General features: G+C 41.1%; 2 protein-coding genes across 3 annotated transcripts; both read left to right on the plus strand.

Annotated features, from left to right (window-relative positions):
* The first annotated feature begins 1100 nt into the window (after positions 1 to 1100).
* Positions 1101 to 11266, plus strand: LOC310945843 (uncharacterized protein). 2 transcript variants are annotated; one of them, XM_083912073.1, is made up of 11 exons: positions 1101 to 1596; positions 2836 to 3418; positions 3512 to 3548; positions 4552 to 4634; positions 5036 to 5116; positions 5296 to 5355; positions 5491 to 5535; positions 5637 to 5741; positions 6348 to 8223; positions 9671 to 9748; positions 10601 to 11266. In XM_083912073.1, the coding sequence occupies exons 2-11, from the start codon at positions 2882 to 2884 to the stop codon at positions 10837 to 10839; spliced, it is 3141 nt and encodes a 1046-aa protein (XP_083768199.1). In that variant the 5' UTR covers positions 1101 to 1596; positions 2836 to 2881; the 3' UTR covers positions 10840 to 11266. The 2 variants fall into 2 exon arrangements, with proteins under 2 accessions (XP_083768199.1, XP_083768198.1); XM_083912072.1 differs by having other exon boundaries at positions 2836 to 3548.
* A 3209-nt stretch (positions 11267 to 14475) lies between these two features.
* On the plus strand, positions 14476 to 24135 carry LOC310945905 (protein transport protein Sec24C; the record flags this gene model as incomplete). The annotated part of the gene is given in 21 exon segments (XM_083912166.1): positions 14476 to 15125; positions 15408 to 15411; positions 15413 to 15466; positions 15901 to 15954; positions 16523 to 16634; positions 17159 to 17286; positions 17508 to 17643; positions 18791 to 18900; positions 19446 to 19558; positions 19672 to 19863; positions 20238 to 20334; positions 20537 to 20641; positions 20738 to 20905; positions 21158 to 21254; positions 21345 to 21493; positions 21611 to 21749; positions 22165 to 22286; positions 22501 to 22680; positions 23213 to 23410; positions 23573 to 23662; positions 23995 to 24135. Coding segments are annotated over 21 exon segments (3039 nt in total).
* Between the last annotated feature and the right edge of the window lie 271 nt (positions 24136 to 24406).

Consider the following 24406-nt stretch of genomic DNA (forward strand, 5'->3'; position numbering starts at 1 on the left):
GGATGATAAAAACATAAAGGGGTTTAAGTCAGTCTCCAATGTTGACAGTGTTTCTTCACACTGTATGTGACATGTTTCTAATGTCTGTAATAAAGGAAATACCTGCAGTACAATTTAGTTTCATGTGTTGTTTATTTCACTGAATCAATTTTATCTTTATAAATGTTTCCAGTTTCTTTACATACACCTTAACAGTTCAATGTAGTTGAATTTAAAAGTCACGCTGAAACTCTTTCAATATCTATGGACAACCCAACTAAATTAAATAAAACAAACTTTCATAAAGTCACAAAGAACTTAACCAACGAATACAAACCGACAACCGGACTAAATTCAGTCCAATTTTCTTACGTAAAGTCACAAACAAATGAAGCGACTGTAAATAAAGAAACCAGAAACACACTCATTCCACCCTGATGAAGGCAAAACAGCTGTATGTGTGAACCTGAAAAAGTACAATAGGTTCCATTTAAGGAAGAGCCTACAGTGTTTGTAGTTATAGTAGTGAAAAGGGCACATTAATACATTTTTATCATTTTATACTCAGTCTTAAGGTCTGTAGAATAATCTGTTTATTGCGGTTGGTTCTTAAGTTACACGAAGGAGTATCCATTATCTTCAGATTTTTTTTATTCACTTGTTTTCATGTGTTGTGTATTTTTTTTTAGTAAATCACATCACAACAATTCAGACATGTACTCAACGTAAACATGGATTTTGAAAATACATTGCTAAAAAAAAGGGCAATAAATAAACCTGGGGATAAATTAATTTCAGTAAAACACACTATATACTATTAGGCACATCTATTAATCTTCCATAAATAAATAAGAGTTCCAAATATTTGAGAGAGATAATTATGTTAATGCAAATGAAATGTTACATATAAAATCATCAATTTAAAAAATAGATTCAATATATTATGCCTGATGGGACATTCGCATTCCAGTTCAGTCCGGAAAAGACCATTTACCCTTTTATTCTGAAAACAAAAAGCGGAAGTTACGTCGAACAGACGTGAGCTGAAAAAAATAACAAACGGTCGCTTCTTCCGGCTGTGTTCACAGATATGGTACCCTCGCGTTAAAACGTTTGTTTTTTTTAAATAGATGCGTTTTATCCAGATATGTTTTTTTCATCGTGCTAATTTTTGAGTCTTTTTCCGAATAATTACAGAATTACACAACCAGTCGTTTTAACAGCGAACTAATTAAGGAAAGGGAGCTAAAGAAAGGAGCTAACGTGGTCGGCGTGCACATAAACAAACCAATTTAGAAATACCTGGCTAATCCCTACTCTAAGTATAAATGCTAACTTTTTTGGGCAAATTAGTTACCAGAATAATGATCCCGAGAATGACATGGTAACGTTACGACTTTGGGGGATCTAACAGTTATCAGTTAGCTCCAAGCTAGCTAAGTTAGTTGACTAACGTTAAAACATCCTGACAGTCTGATGTTGACGTTAGATTAACCCGCGAACGAGGAATTGTTTCTAGAAAGATTCTGCTGGTGAATTTTTCAAATGTGACCGTGAACGTTATCTTATAACCTGAAAAAAAAAATCAACTACCTGCATGGTTAGGTACGACAAGAGGTAAGTGAGGGAGATGTGTTTGGTCCGTTGGTTAAACAAACAAACTAACCTACTCAAACCAGTTTTAATCAAAAATGTTAAAGCACCCATCCACCACAGTTCTATTTGACTTATTAAGACGAAGTCAGTCTGTATTTACCCCGAGGGAGATTGCTGTGCAGCAGTTTCAATACAAAGTGGGCATAGTGCAAAAGTCTGAAGTAACAATAACGTGCAAATTTACAAAATACACAATGCAAACATCAGGGAACAGAATGGATCAGAAACACTGTGATGGTGGAGTACATGTCTTAATGTTCCATTACTGCACACTAAGATAAGTTACTATTTAGTTACTTCACTTGGATGTTTGACCATCACTGTATAATGATGTACGAGCAGTGTTTGACACTAGAAGACATACGTACGTACATGCATGATTTTGAGACATCACAACTAGCTTGGAAGCCAGTATGGAGCTGATGGGAAAGCCTGGGGCATCCTGCACACACGTGCACTAAGGAAGGACTTCTTGTGTCCAATAGTCAAACTTTTGATCTGAAAAATATTGGAAATGTACACATGCTAGATTTTTAGTAAGGGGACGGGGTTAATTTAAATGTTTACCTTTTTTTGTGGAGAAATGATGTCAGACATGTACATTATTTTTTCAATGCAGACTATTTTGCCATGTCTAAAGACATCTGACGTGGATAGTTTGAGCATTTGAAGGTTATTTTTGCTCTTTCCTTTCTAGATAACTTTTGATAACCTGTTAATACTGCATGCCTTCATTTTCATTTTAAAGTGAAAATACCAAACATTTTATGGTCCCAGCCTCTCAAACATGAGGATGTGCTCCTTTTATAGGCCTTAGCGTATATGATGCCCCATTTAGCTCCTTAAATCATAATGGATATTCTTTTTTGTACCTTTTTTCGACAGTTTATAGACTGACTTGATTGAATAATCAGCAGATTAATTACAGTAGTAGCTACTGATCGATGAAATGTAACTGTTGCATAGTTTTGCTGCAGTGCTGAAGTCCCGACATTGATTGATGATATGTGGCCCTTTGAATAGTGTCTCACTGCAGCTCTTTGTTTTGTTATTATGAAATCTCTTAACAGCCTCAGTGTGAAGACATGCCATTGTATGAGTGGAAAGTCTGCACACACTGAACACAGCAACAGGACAGTGGAAACAAATATATTGTTGTTGCCCTGCTGATTAGTTGTGTATGCTGTTTTGCTCTGCTAGACTCCGCCTTCAAGCCCCTAAAAGACTCTGATGGTTATGAAGAATAATGGATAACCTCTCAGCAAATAAGAGCCACATACCCTGTCAGTCGTGGGCGGACCAGAATGGCTGGTCCACTGCTTCAAGTCAAGGACCTCTCCTCAACTCTCTGCCCAACTCTCAGCATCTCAGCATGGGCTCGTCTTCTGAACAAAGACCCTCCTACGACCACATGCAAGCGTCCAATCAGAGCTGTATGATCAACCTCAGAACCGCAGCATCCAGAAACAACACGCATCACCCTGCCCTGTACAAAACCTCTCCGATTAGCAGCAATCCATCGCCCACCTCGCTGTTTGCCAACACTGCTATCCCGAGTTCCTCTCACATAAGTCCCTTTTCCCAGCAAAACCCTCACGCTTCAGCCATGCTGCTAAATCCAAGCCAAGGAAAAAATATATCCCCACCGTCTCTTCCCCAACATCAACCACTTCCTTCAGCCCATGACCCTTACGAAACAACATTTCAACCTCCATTAAACAATCAGTGTTTACCGAATGGACTGCAAGATCTGCCCATTAGCCAGCCCTCATGTGGACAACGTGTAAGTACATTTCAAGCTACTTTTGAAGGCGCGCATGTGGAGTTTGCTGGTGTTGATGGATACACTCACAGCCATGCCTCATCCACTTCTCAGGAGCAGTGTCAGTGGATGCCTCCATCCCACTGCACGGGTAAGCTTTATTCCCTTTGTGTCATACTTCAGGCTGGGCGATTTGGCAAAATCTTCTATCCAGATATAGGACATTTCATCTCTTGATAGCCATATATCCAAATAAAGCATGTTTCTGGAATAACCATATGCCTATAACCTATTTTGTATACTCCTATGTGAATTAAATACTTTACAAATGAAAAGTACTGAACATTTGCTCATTTTATTAAGAACTTAAGTGCAAATGAACATAATGTGCAAGGATAAGAATGTAAGTCATCTTTCAAATGATATAAAGATAAATAAATATTAGATAAATGTTGCTTTAAGTTTTACTGCTGTTTTTTTGACATTGCGATAGATATAATATAGAAAAACATATATGATTGCCATTTTTATATAGTTTTGACAATATATATATATAGTTATCATCATATCGCCCAGCCCAAGTTATACTGGTCTGTTCATCCTGTATTGGAGGAGGAAACGCCCCTTCGGTGTAGTGAATTTACATGAATTTGACTTAATTTTTTAATATGAAGATCTGAATTAAAGAAAAAAACCAAAATAAATTGAATTCAGATTGATGGTTCTCCGGAGTACAATATTTAAGTGCTATACATTTGACTGATTAGTATTTGAATTTCAAAATTGAGAATTCAGCAGTTGTTCAGATCTGTACAAGATTCAAATCTCTATGGCCAGTATTGCTCCCTTTAAACTGGCAGATGGGATTACACAATACAGTGAGACTCAAGTATAGATAGACTGCATGCATGGTCTTATAGTTGTAGATACACTCCTCACTGCCGTGTCCCCTACAGAGGATAAATATGAATTGCTGGATTCTCCTTAAAGTCAAGGTCGACTGCAGCACCTTTATCAATCCAAAAAGAAAACCACGTTATAACACACTGCAGATTATCCGCTTTTTCAAACAAGTTGTGTAGATCAGATTACAGTACTGTTGCTGTATGTTGCTTCCAACTTCGCCTCACCATGTTCACTTATATTCTCCTAAGGAGCTGTGAAGGAGTCTGTCCCTGACGTACCTGCTCATCCTCACAAAAAGCAGTCGCAGGAGGGGAACCTTAATTCACCACCGGTAAGGAAATTAACGGCACCAAAACTCATTGCAGAAGAAACTTTGGTTGTTATGTTTAATTTATGTACATATCGTCACAAACATAGACTGTAAAATAAAGATGAATGCAGCTTCTCACTTGATTTATTACCTTGGTAAACATTTACCTAATGAGTTTATGGTCTCAATCACAAGTTTCAAGGCTTCTTCAATACAGCACAATGTTGATTTTTTTTAAATTAGAGTATTGTTTAGAGAAACTAGACGATAAAATGGAATGCTTTGGGATGCAAATAGAAAATCACTTTGAACAATAGCATCTGAATGTTGCCCGTTTAGCTACGTACGATCATGTGGATATTTCCAGAAGAGATACAGAGCTGTTTATAAGATTACATTTTTTCATTTTTATCTGTTTTCAGGCCAAGATTGAGAGACAGCGTTCGATTCTCATGAATCATCGTGCACAACTACTTCAACAAGTGGCAGAGCTGGATAAACTTGTAAGTGTGTTCAGGCAATATTTTGAAGAAGAAGGCCAATAGTGTTTCTTTAGACGTTGCTACGTTGTAGCACTTCTTTAAAATCTATTACTTTTATTTGTAAATAATTTGTCTGTTATAGAGATTATTATGGTCACTTGTAAACAGTTACACCCTGTTCATTTTGTCCCCCAATTTAGCTGGAATCAATAACTTCAGAGGACGACAGTGATGGGAAGTGTCCACACACATCTATTCAGGTAAGTGACCTTCTTTTAGATGCTGCAGTTTGATTTGCAATAATGTGCAAATATTCACGTATAACATGTTTGCAAAATTAACGTTTTTTTCCTTATCCATCCATGGATGCTTCATCCTCATGTCTACAAACAAAGACCAGTGATCCACAACAGGTTCAGCTGTCAGCAGGGAAGTCAAAGGTAGATATTAAAAAATGATGGGCAAGGTTCAACCATCAACCACCACTGTTGCATTTATTCAAATTCCTTGTCGTCTTTCCACTGGTTGTTTTGTTTTTCAGTCACATTCACAAATTGCCTCAGATTGTTCATCACCTGCATCCTACGGTGGGCAAAGTGACACCTGTGATTCACCAGGGGAGCCGATGTCACCGACAGATTCAGAGGTAGTTACCTGTTTATTATTGTCAGTTTAAATCTTTAGCCAACTTGTCAAAACATTCAATATGATGATCATTTCTCTTGTTCTTCACTGCATCAGTACAGTTGCTGTTGCAGAAGTTTTAACAGACTCTCTTAGTGATATTGGAATTATCCCACACAACAAGTAGACTGACTCAAAGTGGTTCATAAAAATGATCTTTTTCAAATTTTCAATGTACTGGGTATTCTCTGCAGTAACAAAGATGCTAAGATATGACCTTCTTTCTCACTCTGTTCAAAATGTAGGTGTCATTTGTAGCCAGTTAGCTAAATTCATTTATTAAGATTAAGATTTGACATGAATAATTTAAACACACTTGGAAAAAGTTTATATTTTTGAGAAAATTAAGGTTGATTTTAGCAGAGCAAGAACAATTTGTCATTGTTTAGATTGATGTCAAATTCTAAAAATTAAGTGTGGTAAGTGCGCATTTAGATATTTGCTTCTTTGGTTTGATATGTGAAATATTAAATAATAATACGCAGTAGGATTATGTTTGTTGCGTTCACAGATATTTGATGTATTTATTTATTTTTTTACATACACTTGTTTTCCCCTTCCCCCCCAGAAAATAGAAAATGCCTCAGCCAAGTCAGAGGATGGCAGTGACCCTGATTACTTACCCAACAACGATGGTGATGATTTCCTATCTGAACCTGGCGGGGCCTCTTCAGATGAATCCAGTCACAGCCGACCCTCTACCCCTACGGATGAAAAATCTTCTCTGCCAGTAAAAAAAAGGGCTAAACCAGGAAGTTCTCTGTTGGTGGACAACTCTGTCGGTCCCCCCAAAAAGATACGTGCAGCGAATATGAAGATATCTTCTGAAACCGTTGTTTTGGCGAGTTCAAAGTCTAAAAAAGGTGTTTATGACAGAAGGAATTATTGTTTGTTTTGCTCTCGACCATTATCCAAAATGGCCAGGCATCTTGAGAGCATCCATAGTGACAAAGCAGAGGTGGCAGCTGCATTTCAGTATCCCCGAAAATCCAGAGAAAGACAAAAGATATGGAACAGGCTCATAAATCAAGGAAACTTTGCCCATAATAAAGATGTCTTGAAATCAGGGAAGGGCCACCTTGCTGCCCGGAAAAGACCAAGTATAACCCAAAAAGCCCAAGACTTTCTTCATTGTCTGTATTGCAGAGGTCTTTATTTGAAGAAAGCTTTGCCCAGACACATGAAGTCGTGCCCAGAAAAAGTGAAGAACGAAGATGAAACGGAGATCGGAAGACCACGGATCGCATTGCGGTGTGTGCTTGAAGTTGTAGGAGACCTTGGCATAAGTGATGGTTTCAAGGACGTTCTGACCCAGATGGTATACGATGATGTGACACAAGCTATCATGGAAGACGAGGTTATCTTGCAGTTCGGTGAGCTCCTGTTCAACCAGCACGGGACCGATCCCAGGAAGCATTGTTATATAAAACAAAACATCCGTCAGATAGCAAGACTTGTTCTCGAAGCTAAAAAAATGACCCCCCTGCAGAAACTAGTAGACTTCTTTCTCCCTTCAAACTTCCCACATGTGGTGTCTGCAGTGAACGTCCTGGCAGGCTACAACCCAGAAAACAAAACGTACAGCATTCCTTCACTTGCCATCAAGCTTGGCTACAACCTGCAGACGACCTGCGGTATCGTTGAGTCTAACGCATTGAAGTGTGGTGATAAAAGTTTGGCGGAGTCTGCCCAAAACTTCATCTCTGTGTACGAGAAAGAATGGAACAAGCTCATTTCATCGGGTGCATTGACGACGCTCAGAAAAACAAAATTGAACACAGCACAGAAGGTGCCATTAGCTCAAGATGTAAAGCTCCTGAATTCCCACATAGAACATGCTCACGCTCTCGCCGAAAAACAACTCCGAGACAGTCCTTCTGCAGAAAACTACGCTGCTCTGGCCAAGGCAATGCTTGCTCGGACGATACTTTTCAACAGGAGAAGAGCCAGAGAGGTAGCGTTGTTGCCACTAACGGCTTTTATGTCGCGGAAAAAGTCAAACGTGCTTGATGGCATGGACATATCTGTCTCAGGTTTGGAAAAAAACATGTGTAAGTTCTTCAGTAGAGTTGACATACGAGGGAGGAGTGGGAGAATGGTCCCTATTTTATTTAAACCATCATTCGTGTCAGCTCTGGAGCTCCTCGTACAGACACGTGAGACATGCGGAGTCCCCAGTAAGAATCCCTACCTGTTTGGTCGACCACAAACACTGACTGCCTACAGTGGGTCAGAAAGCATCCAGAAATATGCCAAAGCATGTGATGCTAAAGACCCTGAAGTGCTGACAACCGCAAAGATCCGGCAGCATTATGCAAAAATGCTACAGATGATAAACCTGGATGAAAATGAGGCCGACCAAATATTAGGCCCTAATAATAAAGTCCGAAGCCTGCGACAGGACAGCGACATGAAGCTGGATGATGGTGAAACGGACACTGATGGTAGGACTTTATTTATTTTTTAATTTTTTTATGAGTTTCTGGGTGCTGGGAGTCTGAGTCTGGGTTTTAGGACAGCAAAAGAGCCTTGAGGGTGTAGAAGCTCTGAAATATATAAAGGAGCAAGGCCATGCAGTGCCTTGTAAGTGATTAAATCTAGTTACAGCTAGTGCAGTGTTTTTAACTAGCGCTTTTACGATACGAGGAAATATGCAAAAAGGCACCATTCATTTCTAAATCAACCAGTGCAATCTTTAATTAGGAGAAATCTTGAGAAACTTGTCCGGTGTGCTCCACATCAGGGGCCGTATTTATCAAGCGTCTTAGAGTGCCATTTTACACTTAAGTCCTGAGAATTTGTGGAATTTAGTCCTACTCTCAAAGTTAAGAATAAAAGCTATTTATCATCTTTCTTAAGCCTAAGAATCACTCCTACTCTCCCAGATACTTGAGACCTCCAGAGGTGTCTTAAGTAGTTAGGTGTTGCCAGCAGGGGATGGCACTGAGGTGAGAGAGAGGTGTTTGACGATCCGGGAGCGCTCAGGTCTTTGCCAGGTGGTCCTCAGCCTTCATAAGAATATAAAAATGAAAAAGAAAGATATAGGGCGACATGCAATCAAATTAAAAAGAAGCACTACATACCAGTGCGCATGGAGCAGGCCTTGAAAGCTGCGGTTTCAGTTCTACTTTTCGAGAGAATGTTATACCTCTTTTTCTCGCAGTCAGCTTGTAGACCGACGGTAAAAGGCTGGAGAAGCGTTTAGTTGATGCGTTATGTCTGCCCATGCCTGTTTTTTATCATGGCTGGTGAGCTTCGGGCTGAACTTGCCTTTTAATGATGAGCTTCCTCTCCTCTACTAGCTCCACTAATAACAGTGTCTCCTCCTCTCGCCACTTGGGCTTTCGATTCCATGTTGATTTCTGCATGTGGCTGCAGCAGGCTTGTGTCTATACATCCAGCCACACCAGTTTCAAATGAGTTGCCTAATTAATGAATTGGAAAGAAAAGGAAACATATATTTTGTATTCATTGACAATTTGTTTTGTATTTTTTTGTAGATTATGTCAAAATATACACTCCCATTGTCCATTTCAATATTTCCAAGATATTTCTTTATTCTTAGACAAGGGATTCCCTCCCATGATTTGTCATTTCTATGTCACCTAAAACTCTGTTTATGGCACGTAGTACTTACCTAATTCAGCTCTGAGAGTGACACTTATCGTTCAGTCCTAAACTTTACTGAAAGTGTGAGTAAGACGCTTGATAACTAACTTTTAAGTGCAGCTTTCAGCAAATCATTTTTTTTACTCATAAGTCAACTCTTAGCAGAGTTCTTAGAAGTTATTCTTAGACGCTAGATGAAGACGTGCCCAGGTCAGAGTGTGGGGAATGTGTGTGTAGGTAGATGGGATATGTAAAAGAAGATCTTCTCTGTCTTCAATACAGATCTTCATCAGGAACAAGCCCATGGAGCAACAAAAGGTGCCAACAGGACTGTTCTTAAAAAATCTGGCAGTAAAAAAGGTAATGGTCATTAACAGTCATTCTATGTATTTCTTTTTCTTTTTTTAAAATCGTAGTCCACTTTGGCCTAGAACTTCTTTAATCACAGGTCACAGCATGCCTAAAAGAATGCTGCCTCCAACTAAATGTGTCTAAAAGGCTTTTGCAAAACAAACAGACCTTCCAGTGACCCTTGGTTTCGACAGGCACTTGAAATCCTTGAAAGTCCGGGAATTTTAGGGTAAATAATCAAGGCCTCAATATATCTGCGAGGCATACATGTGGTCAGATGCAGAGCCTGCAGTAGAATAAAATAAAAGTTCCCATTGTGCTAGGCAAAAAAAAACCAAAGCACTTCCATTTATGCCAAATTCTAAGAACATATCAGCGCAGAGCGGACTGTCAGTACAGAGAGAAGACACAGCACAAAGCTACAAACTAACAAACAACATAACAAATGCTAACTACACTTTCCATCCGGATAACACTGCTAGTCGCCGATTTTAGTGCAAAACAGACTCTACATCTGAGTGGCTATGGCTGAGTGTTTAAACGTCCTAATTCACGTTGCTACTTTGCCGGCCAACCTCAGGGATAAGCTAGAATAGGGAAACTATGTTAAACACAGCAGAATAGTTTTACATACTTTAAAACATGTCTGGAGTGGGACTTTAATTTGATGTGTAAATATGAGCAGTGAGGATGCTCTAGATAGGATTTGTTGTTTGGAGTCTTTGAGAACACACGTGGACAACAGTACGAAGAGTACCTGATGACAATAAGATTTGTCTTTTCCTTATTTTGAGGCATCTTTAGTTTTCCGTAGTTATTCAGTGGTGACAGAATTTTCATCTTTTCTCTTTTATCCCACAGGCTCGCAAAATAGTGGCAAACAAAAATGGGAGGAAGCGGAGATTCTTGCCGTTGAAAGACACATGATGCGTTTGATCAAAGACCACAGGGTGCCTCAGAAAAACGACTGCATTCAGTGTCTCGAGGCTGAGCCGGAGGCGCTGAAAACCCGTACATGGAAAGGTGTAAAGGACTACGTCAGAAACAGGATCACTGCCCTAAAAAGACAAAGCGGAGCAAGATCCAAAAAGGGAAACTAGTGCAACCACAGCAGAGTAATGGAAAAATGTCAATTACTCTGCAGCAGTTACAGTTGGGATAGTTTTGTGGATTACAAAGCTTTCATTTTCTTACCCCTCTCCATTCTCTGTTCCTCTTTGTCTTTCATTCATTCAGTCTTCATCTCATCATCTTCTGCAACATTGTGAGTGTTTGTATCCATTATGACGACCAAGAACAGATTCATACTTAGTGGATTATGATTGCAGTGTCTTACACACATTCATTTGAACAGACGACATCATGCTTGTGTCTGATTAGCAAACGGCTAATTAGAAAGTTTTGGAGCTATAGGTTAACTGCTGTAACCAAGTTATTTGGTATACTGTATTTTGTTATTCTCTTTTGGTATACTGGTGGACTGTGTTTTTTGTTTAACGGGTTAACTTTCCTTCAATAAAGTGCCAATAATAACATTCCAGCTTTTTTGTGTGTATGCCTGGCCACCTTGCCAGGTCTACTGTCCCGTTCTCCTTGTATGTATGAATCATCATTTATCATATAGGCGGTGGTGGAAGAGGTATGCAGATATTTTAAAAGTAGCAGTAGCAGCAAAGTCACTTTTTTTCTTACTAATGTAGAAGTATAGAAGTATTACACTTAAAGTATCAAAATTAAAAATAATTCTGAAAGCTCTACTGGTACTGTAGCATGTCAAAGTAAAGCTAATTTCCATGAGCATATATCATTCAATTAAAATCATATCTCACAGTATATGTATGTGTGTGGTAGTTAGGCTGTAGTCTACCGACATAATCCATGACTTTATTTTTTAAATACATAGTTTGTAGCTGTTTATATGTAATATGTAGTGAGGTTAAAGGTACCATATTTTCGCTTGAAATTAAGTATAAAGTCGCATTGAAAATGGAAATACAATACAATTTCAATAGAAAACGATGCAATTATTGTTAAAGGCAAAGTAAGTTTATTTGTATAGTACCTTTCAACAAGGTAATTCAAATGCTTAACACATTTAACACATACAATTACATTCAGATGAAATAATTAGAAAAATAAAACCAAGAACATCAAAAGAATAGAGAGAAACTGATTTATTTGATGCCATGATGTTACTTTTTTTGGTTTTAATATTTTTTATTCCATTTGTTATTGTAACCGAGTATCTTAGGTTTTACTTTGAAAGGACACGCGGAAATGCGTTGTCGTTATTCTGGCTACTTTGATGCTGAAGCAATAAGGCTCATACATGTAACCGGTTGTATTGTGGCTACAATCACGTCGCTAATAATGCACCAGTTTAATATAATGGAAGAGAGGATACAATAATGACACTGTAACCTCCCTGAAGTGTTTCGCTTCCGTCGCAAAGGAGGAAATGAACACGGTAACGTTGACGACCAAGTGCCGCACGCGAAGCCCCTGTTTCCGTTGATGTCCAGAGGTATATAACCTTTTATTACTTCAAATAAGATCGTTTCATCCAGAGTGGGGCCGTTTTATTTCACCATGTCCATGTAGAGGCGTTTACATCTCAGAGAGCACCTCTGTGTTGTGGCCAATGCGCTGAGTAACGTTACAGAATAACGGTCGCTCTCATCTCTAATGTGCTAAACTCATATTCATTTGCGTTTAGAATCAAGCATTCACATCATGCAACTAGTATGTTCATCTGCTGGTGGCATGGCTGCTAATGTCACAGGCGTTATCAAATATGTAGCTAACGTTGATCTAAAATAAATAATAATAATAATGAAAAGCTAAATTGTGCTTGCGGGAAGCCTCAATCTAGAGGTCTTCAACAGGGGGTGCGGGACTCCAAGGAGGTCCTCAGAGTCACTACATGGGGTCCGCCATATTGTTTGATTATTTTTACAAAAATATGTCTGAAAATATACATATCATGAATGCAATGTATTAATACCAAAGATACATTTGTGGATAAATAAATACATTTACACAACATTAATTCTAGGCTTACCGGTTTATAGGCAAGGTAGCCACTAACGTAGTCACTATCATGGTCACTAAGATAGTCACTAAGGTAGTCATTAAGGTAGCCACTAACATAGTCACTAAGGTTGTCACTAAGATAGTCACTAAGTTAGCCACTGACATAGTCACTAAGGCAGCCACTAAGGTAGTCACTAAGGTAGTCACTAAGATAGCCACGTACATAGTCACTAAGGTAGTCACTAACATGGTCACTCAGGTAGCTACTAACACAGTCACTAAGGTAGTCAATAACATAGCCACTACGATAGTCACTAAGTTAGCCACTAACATAGTCACTAAGGTAGTCACTAAGGTAGCCACTAACATAGTCACTTAGATAGTCACTAAGGTAGCCACTGACATAGTCACTAAGGTAGCCACTAAGGTAGTCACTAACATGGTCACTAAGATAGTCACTAAGGTAGTCACTAAGGTAGCCACTAACATAGTCACTAAGGTAGTCACTAAGGTAGTCAATAACATAGCCACTAAGATAGTCACTAAGGTAGCCACTAACATAGTCACTAAGGTAGCCACTAACATAGTCACTAAGGTTGTCACTTAGGTAGCCAATAAGGTAGATACTAAGGTAGTCACTACGATAGTCACTAAGGTTGTCACTAAGGTAGTCACCAACATAGTCACTAAGATAGTCACTAAGGTAGTCACTAACATAGCCACTAACATAGTCACTAAGGTAGTCACTAACATAGCCACTAAGATAGTCACTAAGGTAGTCACTAAGGTAGCCACTAACATAGTCACTAAGGTAGTCACTAAGGTAGCCACTAACATAGTCACTAAGGTAGTCACTAAGGTGATCACTAACATAGTCACCAACATAGTCACTAAGATAGTCACTAAGGTAGTCACTAACATAGCCACTAACATAGTCACTAAGGTAGTCACTAACATAGCCACTAAGATAGTCACTAAGGTAGTCACTAAGGTAGCCACTAACATTGTCACTAAGGTTGTCACTAAGGTAGCCACTGACATAGTCAATAAGGTAGTCACTAACATAGTCACTAAGATAGTCACTAACTTAGCCACTAACATAGTTACTTAGATAGTCGCTAAGGTAGTCACTAAGGTAATCACTAAGGTAGTCACTACGATAGTCACTAAGGTAGTCACTAAGGTAGTCACTACGATAGTCACTAAGGTTGTCACTAAGGTAGCCACTAAGGGAGTCACTAAGGTAGCCACTAACATAGTCACTAAGGTAGTCACTAAGGTAGCCACTAAGGTAGCCACTCACATAGTCACTAAGGTAGTCACTAAGGTAGCCACTAAGGTAGCTACTAAGGCAGTCACTAAGGGAGTCACTAAGGTAGCCACTAACATAGTCACTAAGGTAGTCACTAAGGTAGCCACTAAGGTAGCCACTCACATAGTCACTAAGGTAGTCACTAAGGTAGCCACTAAGGTAGCTACTAAGGCAGTCACTAAGGGAGTCACTAAGGTAGCCACCAACATAGTCACTAAGGTAGCCATTAAGGTAGTCAACAAGATAGCCACTAGGGTATAATTGAGCTAAAGAATCCAAATGTATGTTTAACATTAAAATATGTTCAATATCAATTTTGCATATTTGTGTTGCCACGTTAGATCCTGCCTCCAAGGAGAAACACACCTATCAGTGACGGTTATGGAGGAGGATGGACGTCCCCACAGCCAATCAGAGCCAGACGACACCCTGTCAGCCATGGGCGGGCCAGAACGGCTGGTCCCCAGCTTCACCTCAAGGACCCCCCTGCAACCCTCTGCCCAGCTTTCAACATCTCAGCCTGAGCTCTCCTTCTGACCAGAGACCCTGCTACGAAGAGCACCTGCAGGCCTCCGACCACGGCTGCCAGAGCGATCTCACCGACTTTTCATCCAGAAACAACCCTCCTCCCGGCACGCTTTATGCTAATAATGCTCAGCAGAGTGTGGATCCAGCTGCAGGCCAGCGAAGAAATATACCTCCATGTTCTCTCCCTCTTTTAAAGGAGGGGCCACAGCCTTTCAAGCTCCAACAAATGCCATTTTACTCCCCCTACAGCCCTTACCAAGGTATATCTTCCCCGTTCCAGCTCTCATACACACACCATGGTTCACTGAATGGACCTCAGTCACCACATCAAAAACACCTGCCCATTATCCCTCCATCATTCAGTGTAAACAACAGTCCACAGTGTACACCGCAGCCTGCATTTGAGAGGGCAAATGTGGACTCCTCTGTTGGATACACACACAATCATGCCTCACCCACGTCTCCTGTCCAACAGCAGCCTCAGTGGACACTTGCCGCAGACTCAAGAGGGAAGTAATATGTCAGTTGTTGCGAAGAGCTGATCAGATTCCAAATTCAGAAAATAAATACTATCTACACACCAGTGACCCTTTAAAAAACACATTTCTCAACCATCTATAAACAGCACCACAGGGTAGGCCCATCATCCAGCATGTACACGACCAACAAACTTTCCAAAGTACACCTTTAATTCTCCCAAACAAGTGTTGCAGTCTGAACAAAAACAGAAGTTCTGAATATAATACACCAGTCTCGATCTTTTCTCCATTGAATAACTCATTTATTTTTCCTCAGGAACCACAAATGAGTTTGTTCCCAATGCAGCTTCACAGGACCGGAACATCACGCCACAGGTGGGAAAATACGGTAACATCATTAAAACCCTTTAAAGTAGAAATGATGACTGACACGAATGATGATTTCCTCTGGATAAATCTGCAGATTATTTTCTCAATCGATTTAAGATCTTTTGGCCTAAAAAAAATGGAACAAAATAGAAATAAATGCTCCTCACAGTTTCCCAGGTTCCAAGACGATATTCTCCAATGTGTTGCATTTTTTAGCCAACAGTCCAAGACCCAAAGATATTCAGGTTACATGTCTTCTTCTCATAAAACAGAAGACGGCAGCAAATCCACACACTGGAAAAGCTAAAACCTGAATCAGAATGTTTTTTTTAGACTCAATATTACTGTTTTAGAAAAACTAAAGACTACCAAATAAGTAGTGATGTCATATATATGATGTCATGGTTTTGACAACGAGTCGTTCACTTTTCTCTCTGCAGTCTCCTAACTCTGAGTCTCGTTATGGCCTGGACCCAGAGCTCCTGCCCAGTGTGGTAAGTTCTTTCATTCTTTCTCATCACATCTTTTTTTATTGTCTGACTTCTGACAAAGACTATTTCCTGCTCAGCTTCTTAAAGGTGGAGTCTGCGATTCTACTCCCATGCACCCTTTGTCAAGTCAAATATCTCCGGCCTGTGAGCTGTCCTGTTCTCTGTGCACTGAGGGGGTTCAATAACGTGTGTTGAGTTCAATAACCAACAGACTTTCTCCAGAATGGCAGACTCCGCCTTTAAGGGCGACACACATACGTTGCTGATGTGTATTTCCCTTGAAAAAGCACACTGTGTGGCAAGTAAAGGCTCTACTGTTTGCTTTAGTGATTTCTGACTCTATCTATTTTTATTTTTAACTCGAAGTACAACAAAACTACTGATATATACTGTGTTTCTTTGACAATAAGATGAACTTCATTCCAGGAATCATTGTTAACAGATTTTGTGATAATTAATAATCTAATATTTGTTGATTTCACTATTGCATGAATACAGATCTGTATCTGTTTATCCATTGTGAAACTTTACCATATAAGGTTAGACCCCTGTCCCCTTCTATCTGTCTCAGGTAAAGGTGATTGCAGAGGACAGGGCAGAGTGGGAGGGCAAGGTCTTCGTATCAGAGCATTTTTCCCGTCTTCCTCCTCTGGCAACTACTTCCTGTATCGTAGAGGACAGGGGTAAACAAACACATTACAAAACACTGCCCGTAATAAAGTATTCAAACCAGTACGATTGATCCAGATGGCATACTGTACTTTACCTGACTGAAATGTCCCTTTTACTCCTTGCACAGTGAATAGTGTTAAGTACGGTGACAGATTTTTACATGCATTATTGATTTAGGTAAATCAGACATTAGTCAAACAAGAGGGGGAATTTTAGCACAAGCATATTTAATCTAAGGACAATGGAGACCTACCTTGGAAAACCTCCATGTGATGCTTACATTGGCTTGTCTCAAGTTTAGTTTGTGCTTTCTAAATGATGCCAGTGTTCACCTTATTGGCAGAAAGGATATGACAACTCCCGTCTGTACTGAAATTGTTCATTTTGAGTGTTTTATAGTGTTTTTTTTCCGAATATAATATTTTGAGGTGTTGGTGTGCCAGTTTTTCCTCCTCAAGCCCCTCCTGTCACAATTTTAATAACCCGTTAAGCCAACCTTCATGTCATTCCTCACCTTGTCTCGGTTGAACTCAAGGTAACGCGAGTCCTTTCGCCATCCGCTCCGCCTCGTACTGTGTGCCCTGCGAAGGTCAGACAGCCCTGCTCAGCCGTCTGCCACTGGGAGCTCTGGTCACCCCTCTGGCAAAGCAAAATTCTGAAGAGGTCAGTTTTTAGTCTACTAAATAAACCATAGTAACAATAACAGCAAAAATAAAACAAGTGGAAAAACATGAAATATATAGGGTGATGTTTGCATGGAAAGTAAGCCATTTTGTAACGCTACAATTACACAAAGTTTTCTGTGGAGGTACAAACATGTATTTATACAGAAGTGTGTGTGTGTGTGTGTGTGTGTGTGTGTGTGTGTATTTTGTTGCCACTAGAAGCCCCTGCCAGTGTGTAACGAGCCAGAGTGTGTTATGGGTTGCGGTGGTTGCGGAGCCTCAATGTGCCCGTCGATGGGCTGGCAGGACTGCGGTCAGAGGTTTTACTGCCCCTTCTGTGGTAAACTCAGTGAAGGTAATATTTAACATTGACTATCAAGGTAATTATCATACCCACACTGCAGAAAGGCAACATACCGTATACTTGTTGTGTTAGAGCAGTTCATGTGTTTCAAGCTTTTTTTGTCCTGAACTATCTTAATAACTTATAATAACTTGGCGGCATCTTATCCTTTTCATCTCGTCACATATTAAGAACAGGTAATGACCAAACTGAGTGTACTTGTTTAATTTCTAAACATATAGCCTCATTTCAAGGTGATGGCACTAGCATTTGCTAAGTTTAAGCACATTAGTTTCCTACATATTGAAAAAGAAAATTATCTTTCTGGTGGTGTAGTGGTTAGCACTACCGCCTCACAGCAAGAAGGTCGCAGGTACGCATCCCGGCCTCGGCCTTTCTGTGCGGAGTTTGCATGTTCTCCCCGTGTCGGCGTGGGTTTCCTCCGGGTACTCCGGTTTCCTCCCACAATCCAAAGACATGCATGTGTTAGGTTAATTGATGACTCTAAAATTGTCCGTAGGTGTGAATGGTTGTCTGTCTCTGTACGTCTCTATGTGCCCTGTGATAGAGTGGCGTCCTGTCCAGGGTGTACCCCGCCTCACGCCCAATGTCAGCTGAGATCGGCTCCAGCACCCCCGCGACCCCGACCCCGGGATAAGCGGTTGAAGATGAATGAATGAATGAATATATTCAGACCAATATTCCTGTTGTTAGTGCAGCAGTGGTTTTCAGGTTTTAAAATTGAGTTACTAAGTATAGCCACTTGGAAACACAATGGCTTTAGCATTTTCTATATTTAAGCACATTTTCCTACATATTGAGAAAAAAACTGCACCAGTTTTATCTGTGGGTTCTTTGAGACTAGATATTTTTATTTGTTTTTAAAAATCCTAGCAAGTTTAATAGTCCTATTGGCAGATCATTTAATAGTCCTGTTGGCAGATCATTTAAATGAATATTTCCCAGATTTTATTGCATTTTGTCTTGTTTTGGAGTGGAATTTTAGCCGGTTAAGGGGACTACCTATGAGATAACTGTGCTCCCAGTGAAAGGATAAAAATAACATTTTCTGGTCAGAAAAAGCCCATTGTTGTTTCCTTTTGTTGTTGTTTCCTTTTTACATGCAGTGACAGTTTGTCTCCCCTCTCTTGTGTCTCAGTGCCGTGGCAACACTACCAACCCACCAAAGGGGTGGAGGGGGTTCGGGTGGATAAAGACAAGAGGCCGGAACTCAGCATGGGGTCGTATGAGATACTTAATTCTCAGAAGGTTAGTTTCACCTTCTGCAATTGTTAGATTGGTTTGCATGTTTGCATATGGGCTTCGTTAAGCATCGGTGTGTGTGTGTGTGTGTGTGTGTGTGTGTGTGTGTGTGTGTGTGTGTGTGTGTGTGTGTGTGTGTGTGTGTGTGTGTGTGTGTGTGGTGGGACGCAGGTTATGGACAGGTTTTTATGTGGGGCGTACCATTTCTGAGGAATCATTAAATTTATAGGACATTTATCAAGCAGTAATACCAATTGTTTGCTGATTCTAGCTCCTTAAATGTGAGACACATTTAATATAATTGTAAATGTAATATTTTGGCGGTTTGGCCATAGTAGTTGCAGATGCAGCCATAATTTGATGTAGAGAAGGACAAGTGTGTAACTGTAACGAGGCAATAACTGGAATTCAGTCAATGTTTTAACGTAACTTCAAAAATGACTTAAAAGTTGGACTGTTTACATAATTGGTGCCCCTCTAAAACCTTTGGTAGTCTCATAATTTTGTGGGGAAGATGCCACGTTTGTGTGAACAGTGGTAATTTATTTCAGGGTGAACCTGCTGTACTGCTTTTAGCCATAGATGTGTCTGCGTCAGCGGTGGGAGGAGGACATTTGGAGTTCGCAACACAACAAATACTTGCTCTGCTCACCTCTCTGATGAGGTAAACCACGCTAACCAATAATACATGCACACACACACACGCACCTTTTCACAATCTGCTCGGAAGTACTGTGAAAATGGGGACAATGGTCCATAGTAGTTTCATCTGTGTAGGGAGGATGGTGCTGCCTCGTCAGACGTCCGTGTTGGTCTGATGACCTATGACAGTAGGATCCACCTGTACGATCTCAGCCCCGCCCTGTCCCGCCCGCACATGCTGGTCATCACCGAGACAGAAGACCTGCAGCTTCCTGTGAGGGAGGGGCTTCTAGTGTCCCTGAAAGACTGCATAGACAGCATCGACAGGTAACAGAAGTGTGGACTCATACATCACTTTTTAAAGGCTGATGTTAAATCACTTTGTTGCTTCCCAGTCGTGTTTCTAATGTATTCAAATCCAAACAAATGACAAGCTCTCGGCTAGAAAGCATATGGCAGTGGTTTAGAAGATGATGACACTTCATACATTTTGAATCACTGAAATCTCGTGAACTGTTAAAAGCCGGCATTGTCAATTTAATATGCTCTGTGCTTTGAAAATAAAATGTTGTTTGTGTCCAGAAAGTAACAAATACTTGCAAATAAAAGTGACATTTTTTGCATTAAGTAATTGAATATTTTTTTGGAATCAATTATTTGGCGTGAAGTGATCATTATCTGTGTGTTGCCTGGGTTTGTAGTGTGTTACAGCTCATCCCTCAGTTGAGTCCAGAGTGTGATGACTCGAGTGGAGTCCCCATGGAGCTGCCCATCAAAGCGGGGCTCGCCATACTGCAGGTCAGTAATCACTGCTCAGACTTTGAAGGGTTCCCTTCAAGTTTATTGAACATTTCGCCGGTATTTATTGTGGCTTATTATTTTGCCAGCTGTCAGTGCTTAGTGGCAGAGATGGTTCTTTTTCCACAATAACCACATCCTCTCTTCACTGTTGTCCGTGACATATGATGTGATTTAAACAGTTTATAATGTTTGTTTCTAGGCCCTGAGTTGTCCTGGCAAGCTGCTGATCTTTCATACTGCCCCTCTGATAGAGATGGGACACACAAACTCATCCCCAGGGTTCTTTGGCTCCAACAAACCAAAGGTACAGGTGTGAGGATAAAACGACAGCAGCCTTTGTGTACGAAGTATAAAGACATTTTCATGGCTGAGTTAATCCTCTCCTCTTTTGTTTTCCCAGTCCATCTTTCAGCCATCAGAGCTCGCCATCTCATTGGCCAAGGAGTGTGTCAGTCAGGGCTGCGGCGTTCACCTGTTTGTCCTCTCCCAGCAAGACGTGGGCGGGGCTTGGCCGGGGCACATTCCATATCTAACAGGTGGAGCTCTGCACACCTACAGCCATCTCCAGGTATATCAGCTCCTCCTCCTATAATGGTACAAGATGAGCGACATAAAGGAGATTTTCTTTCTCTGTGTCAAAAATAAAGGGTGGAAAAGAGTAAAAATGCAAAGAAATGCCTCTAAAAAACGTGATCAAGGATCAAAAATTGCCCTTAAGATTTCGAAAATATACTTATATTTACCAATTTAGGCCAATATCCTATTCCTAGAGTGTTGGAGGTCCCATAGTAGACTGGTATCTTCTTAATTCCTATCACAGGGAGAGTTGGACAGAGAACGTTTCATCACTGATCTAAAGAGCGTCGTAGAGACGGACACAGGCTACAAGGCTGAGCTCAGGGTTTTTGTCAGCAAAGGTGAGGGATTTTTTTTTTTTTTGTATTTTGTTTAGCTTTTTAAAAAAAAAAGTAACCTGTGCTTCCACTATTTGTGCCCGTGCTCACCAGATGTGCGTGTGTCCGGCTGTTATGGACTTTTCCTCCCCGGGCCTAGCCCCAGCCAGGTCACCATGGCGACTCTTGATTGGAGGACAACGCTGGCGGTGGAGCTCGCACACACCAGAGCCCTGGATGAGACGAGAGGTGTAGCCATACAGGTGCGTTTGTGTTCATGATCATCATTTAGATTAGAAATGGGTTGAATTTACAAATCTATTTTTGTTATGTTTCTGTTCCTGTCATCGAGATGTAATCAACCCCCCTCTGCCTGTCAGGCTGTGTTGTCTTACAGCACCCAGACAGGAGACAGGAGGACCAGGGTGCACACTCTGACCCTGCGATGCTCTCGTCACCTACAAGATTGTTTCCGGCAGTACCAGGCCCAAACACTACTCACCTTCTACTGCAAAAAAAGTGAGGATCTTCCACCGTAGAGTCCTGCCTTATCTAGGCTTTATACCGTAAAACATCAGCATCAGTTGTTACAAATATAAAAAAAGTATAAAAAAATCACCCAGCTTTTGTCATTATCGAAATGAATACGAATGTCTTCATTATGCCATCTGTAAACAAACAAGACAATTTTCCAACCTATTTTCCACACACATGAGAATAGTTTTCATAATCTAAATTCAGAAAATGTCTGTTTTGAGTTATGAAACAGTCCGGTAGATTCCCCTCGAAACCTGAATTGTATATACTACTTAAAATGCCAAAATATTAGCAGCCCTTAGACATTGCCTTCGTAGTTATGCTGTCGTTTGTTTACAGTGTTTCTCAAAATGTCACATAAGTCAACATTCATTTGTGTTTTGTTGTGTCTGTCTAGTTTACTGTGCGGTGTTGGAGCGCCCTCTACAGGAGCTGAGGGAGGAACTGCAGACGGAGGTAACAGAAGCGCTGGCGTCCTACCGCAAACACTGCTGCTCTGCGTCAGTGTCTGCTGGGCAGGTGAGGTTTGGTTGGAAACTCTTCCCGAAGTATAACATTCTCTTATAACTCTTCAAAACACAAGGATGCTCTCTTCTAAATATTTGAAAAGTGTCAAATGTTTCCGTTCTTATGTTTACCCTCAGGCATATTTAACTTACTGCGCAAAACCTAACAACGGCATGAGTGAATTATAATATTTTGACCATAAGAACTCTGTGTGTGTGTCCTGTAGCTAGTCCTCCCTCAGTACCTGCGAGTTCTCCCAGTCTACGTCAACAGTCTGAGGAAGAGCGAGGTGCTGCTGCCAGGCCTGAGGAGCTCCGTCCACCAGCGGCTGCAGCAGCGCTGCCAGGTGCTCAGCATGGACGCCTGCAGCACCTCAACGCACTTCTACCCTCTGCTTCTGCCTCTGGTCAGTAGGTTACTATCAACACGAAGGAGGTTTTCTAACCAGTGACCCGCTTTCCAAAGCAGGCATCTCGGACACGTTTCTTCACATGCAAGTCAAACGCACGTTATGTCTCAGCTGCATCTCACTAGCGTCAACACGGCCATAAGCATTAATTTACATTTCAAGTGTATTTTTTAAACAATACTCATGTAAACATGAGGTTGATGCCCAATAACAAAGCTGTATGAATGTATTTAATTACATTTTGCAACTTGGGCAGAGCAGAGCGTGCTGCGTCTTGAGCCAGAACCAGAGAGTAGCTCACTGCTACTGAGGGGCTCCAGTGTTTATTCATGAGCAAATTGTAACCTGGCAACACTGTTCATTCACTGATTATTGATGGCAAAACACAGTTTCTCCAGCACTGCATTAATGTTGACCTCAGTATCCACTACCAGTAGATGAATGTCACCGTCATGGACATAGCAATCGTGGCATTACCTTTGCAGCTTCGACACACACCAGTTGACTTTCACCTATTTGTCACCTGCAGCCGTTGTCAACCGATGGCTCCAGCTCTCCGAACAGAGAGGAGGCACTGCGCTGTTGTGCCGCCAGCCTGGAGCCCAGATGTCTGTATCTGGTTCATGCGCCCTTCACCCTGCTGCTCTGGGTGGGCACTCAAGTCCCAACATGCACCCTGGTCGAGCTCTTCAACACCAGCTGCTTCTCCTCCCTGCCCTCTGGAGAGGTAAGCGATTATATGGATGTACAGTAGGTATAGTGGCTTTCCAAGTAGTCACTAAGGTGCTGCACTGCTGATGAACCTAATTGACACGTGTTGCACGCACAGTCCAGGCGATTACTTGGTTCACTGTTTAGTTTTCATTTCAGATGTTTTGTGTTTCTTCAGACCAAGCTGCCAGTGCTTGAAAATCCTCTGTCCATCAGTGTCCGATCCCTCATCCACACACTGAACTCCCAGGCGCCCTGTGCCCGCAAGGTGAGCCGCTGGTTGTCTTGCTGCTGCTGCAGACAAAGATTTTATATTTTAACAACAACCTCATGGGTCAGCCAACACCTGTGGCCTTTGATTACACTGATTCTGTGTCAGTATCGCTTTTCCATATGCCACGTTCATGTCATGTCAGATTTAGTGTAAATTTGAGTGGCCAGCTGGGGAAACCGATAAAAGCATTAAAAAAAAGGTTGACCTCATTCTGGTGTTTATTGCTCATTCTAGACGTGATATCCTCTTGTTCTGTCATCCATGTCCACACCAAAGTCATGTCAAGTTAAATGACTTGTCTGTTTGTGTCTGTTTTTCCGTCTCAGCTGTGGGTGGTGAAGCAGGGCGACACCTGTGAGGAGGCGCTGCAACGCCACCTGGTGGAGGATAAGAGTCCCAACGGAGGAGCGTCCTATGCAGACTTTCTCTACCATCTCCATGTCAACTCTGTACGGCTTCTGCAGTGACTCCACACACGCACACACACACACACACACACACACACACACACACATATATTCTGACCTCTCTGGGTGCGTTGTCTTCTACAAAAGATGACCCTGCAACATATTTGCCTCAAAAAACGGAAGGCTGGAAACAAAAGTGTTACTAGACATTTTTATAATGTGGAAATCAAAGAGCTGTTGTCAGAGAATCAGGAGGTGCATGAGGACATTTTAAGAGACATTCATTTCAGGACTTGCTGATATGATATGTGTGATGTGTGCTGTGTTGAAT

This window comes from Echiichthys vipera (genome assembly GCF_963691815.1).
Source record: "Echiichthys vipera genome assembly, chromosome: 4".
Classification (NCBI taxonomy): domain Eukaryota; kingdom Metazoa; phylum Chordata; class Actinopteri; order Perciformes; family Trachinidae; genus Echiichthys; species Echiichthys vipera.

Excerpts from the sequence above, each read along its gene's own strand:
- LOC310945843 (XM_083912072.1), top strand. The coding sequence starts at position 2,882 with ATGGATAACCTCTCAGCAAATAAGAGCCACATACCCTGTCAGTCGTGG. Across the intron at positions 4,635-5,035 it reads GGAACCTTAATTCACCACCG|GCCAAGATTGAGAGACAGCG; the intron begins GTAAGGAAATTA and ends ATCTGTTTTCAG. Across the intron at positions 5,356-5,490 it reads GTCCACACACATCTATTCAG|ACCAGTGATCCACAACAGGT; the intron begins GTAAGTGACCTT and ends CTACAAACAAAG.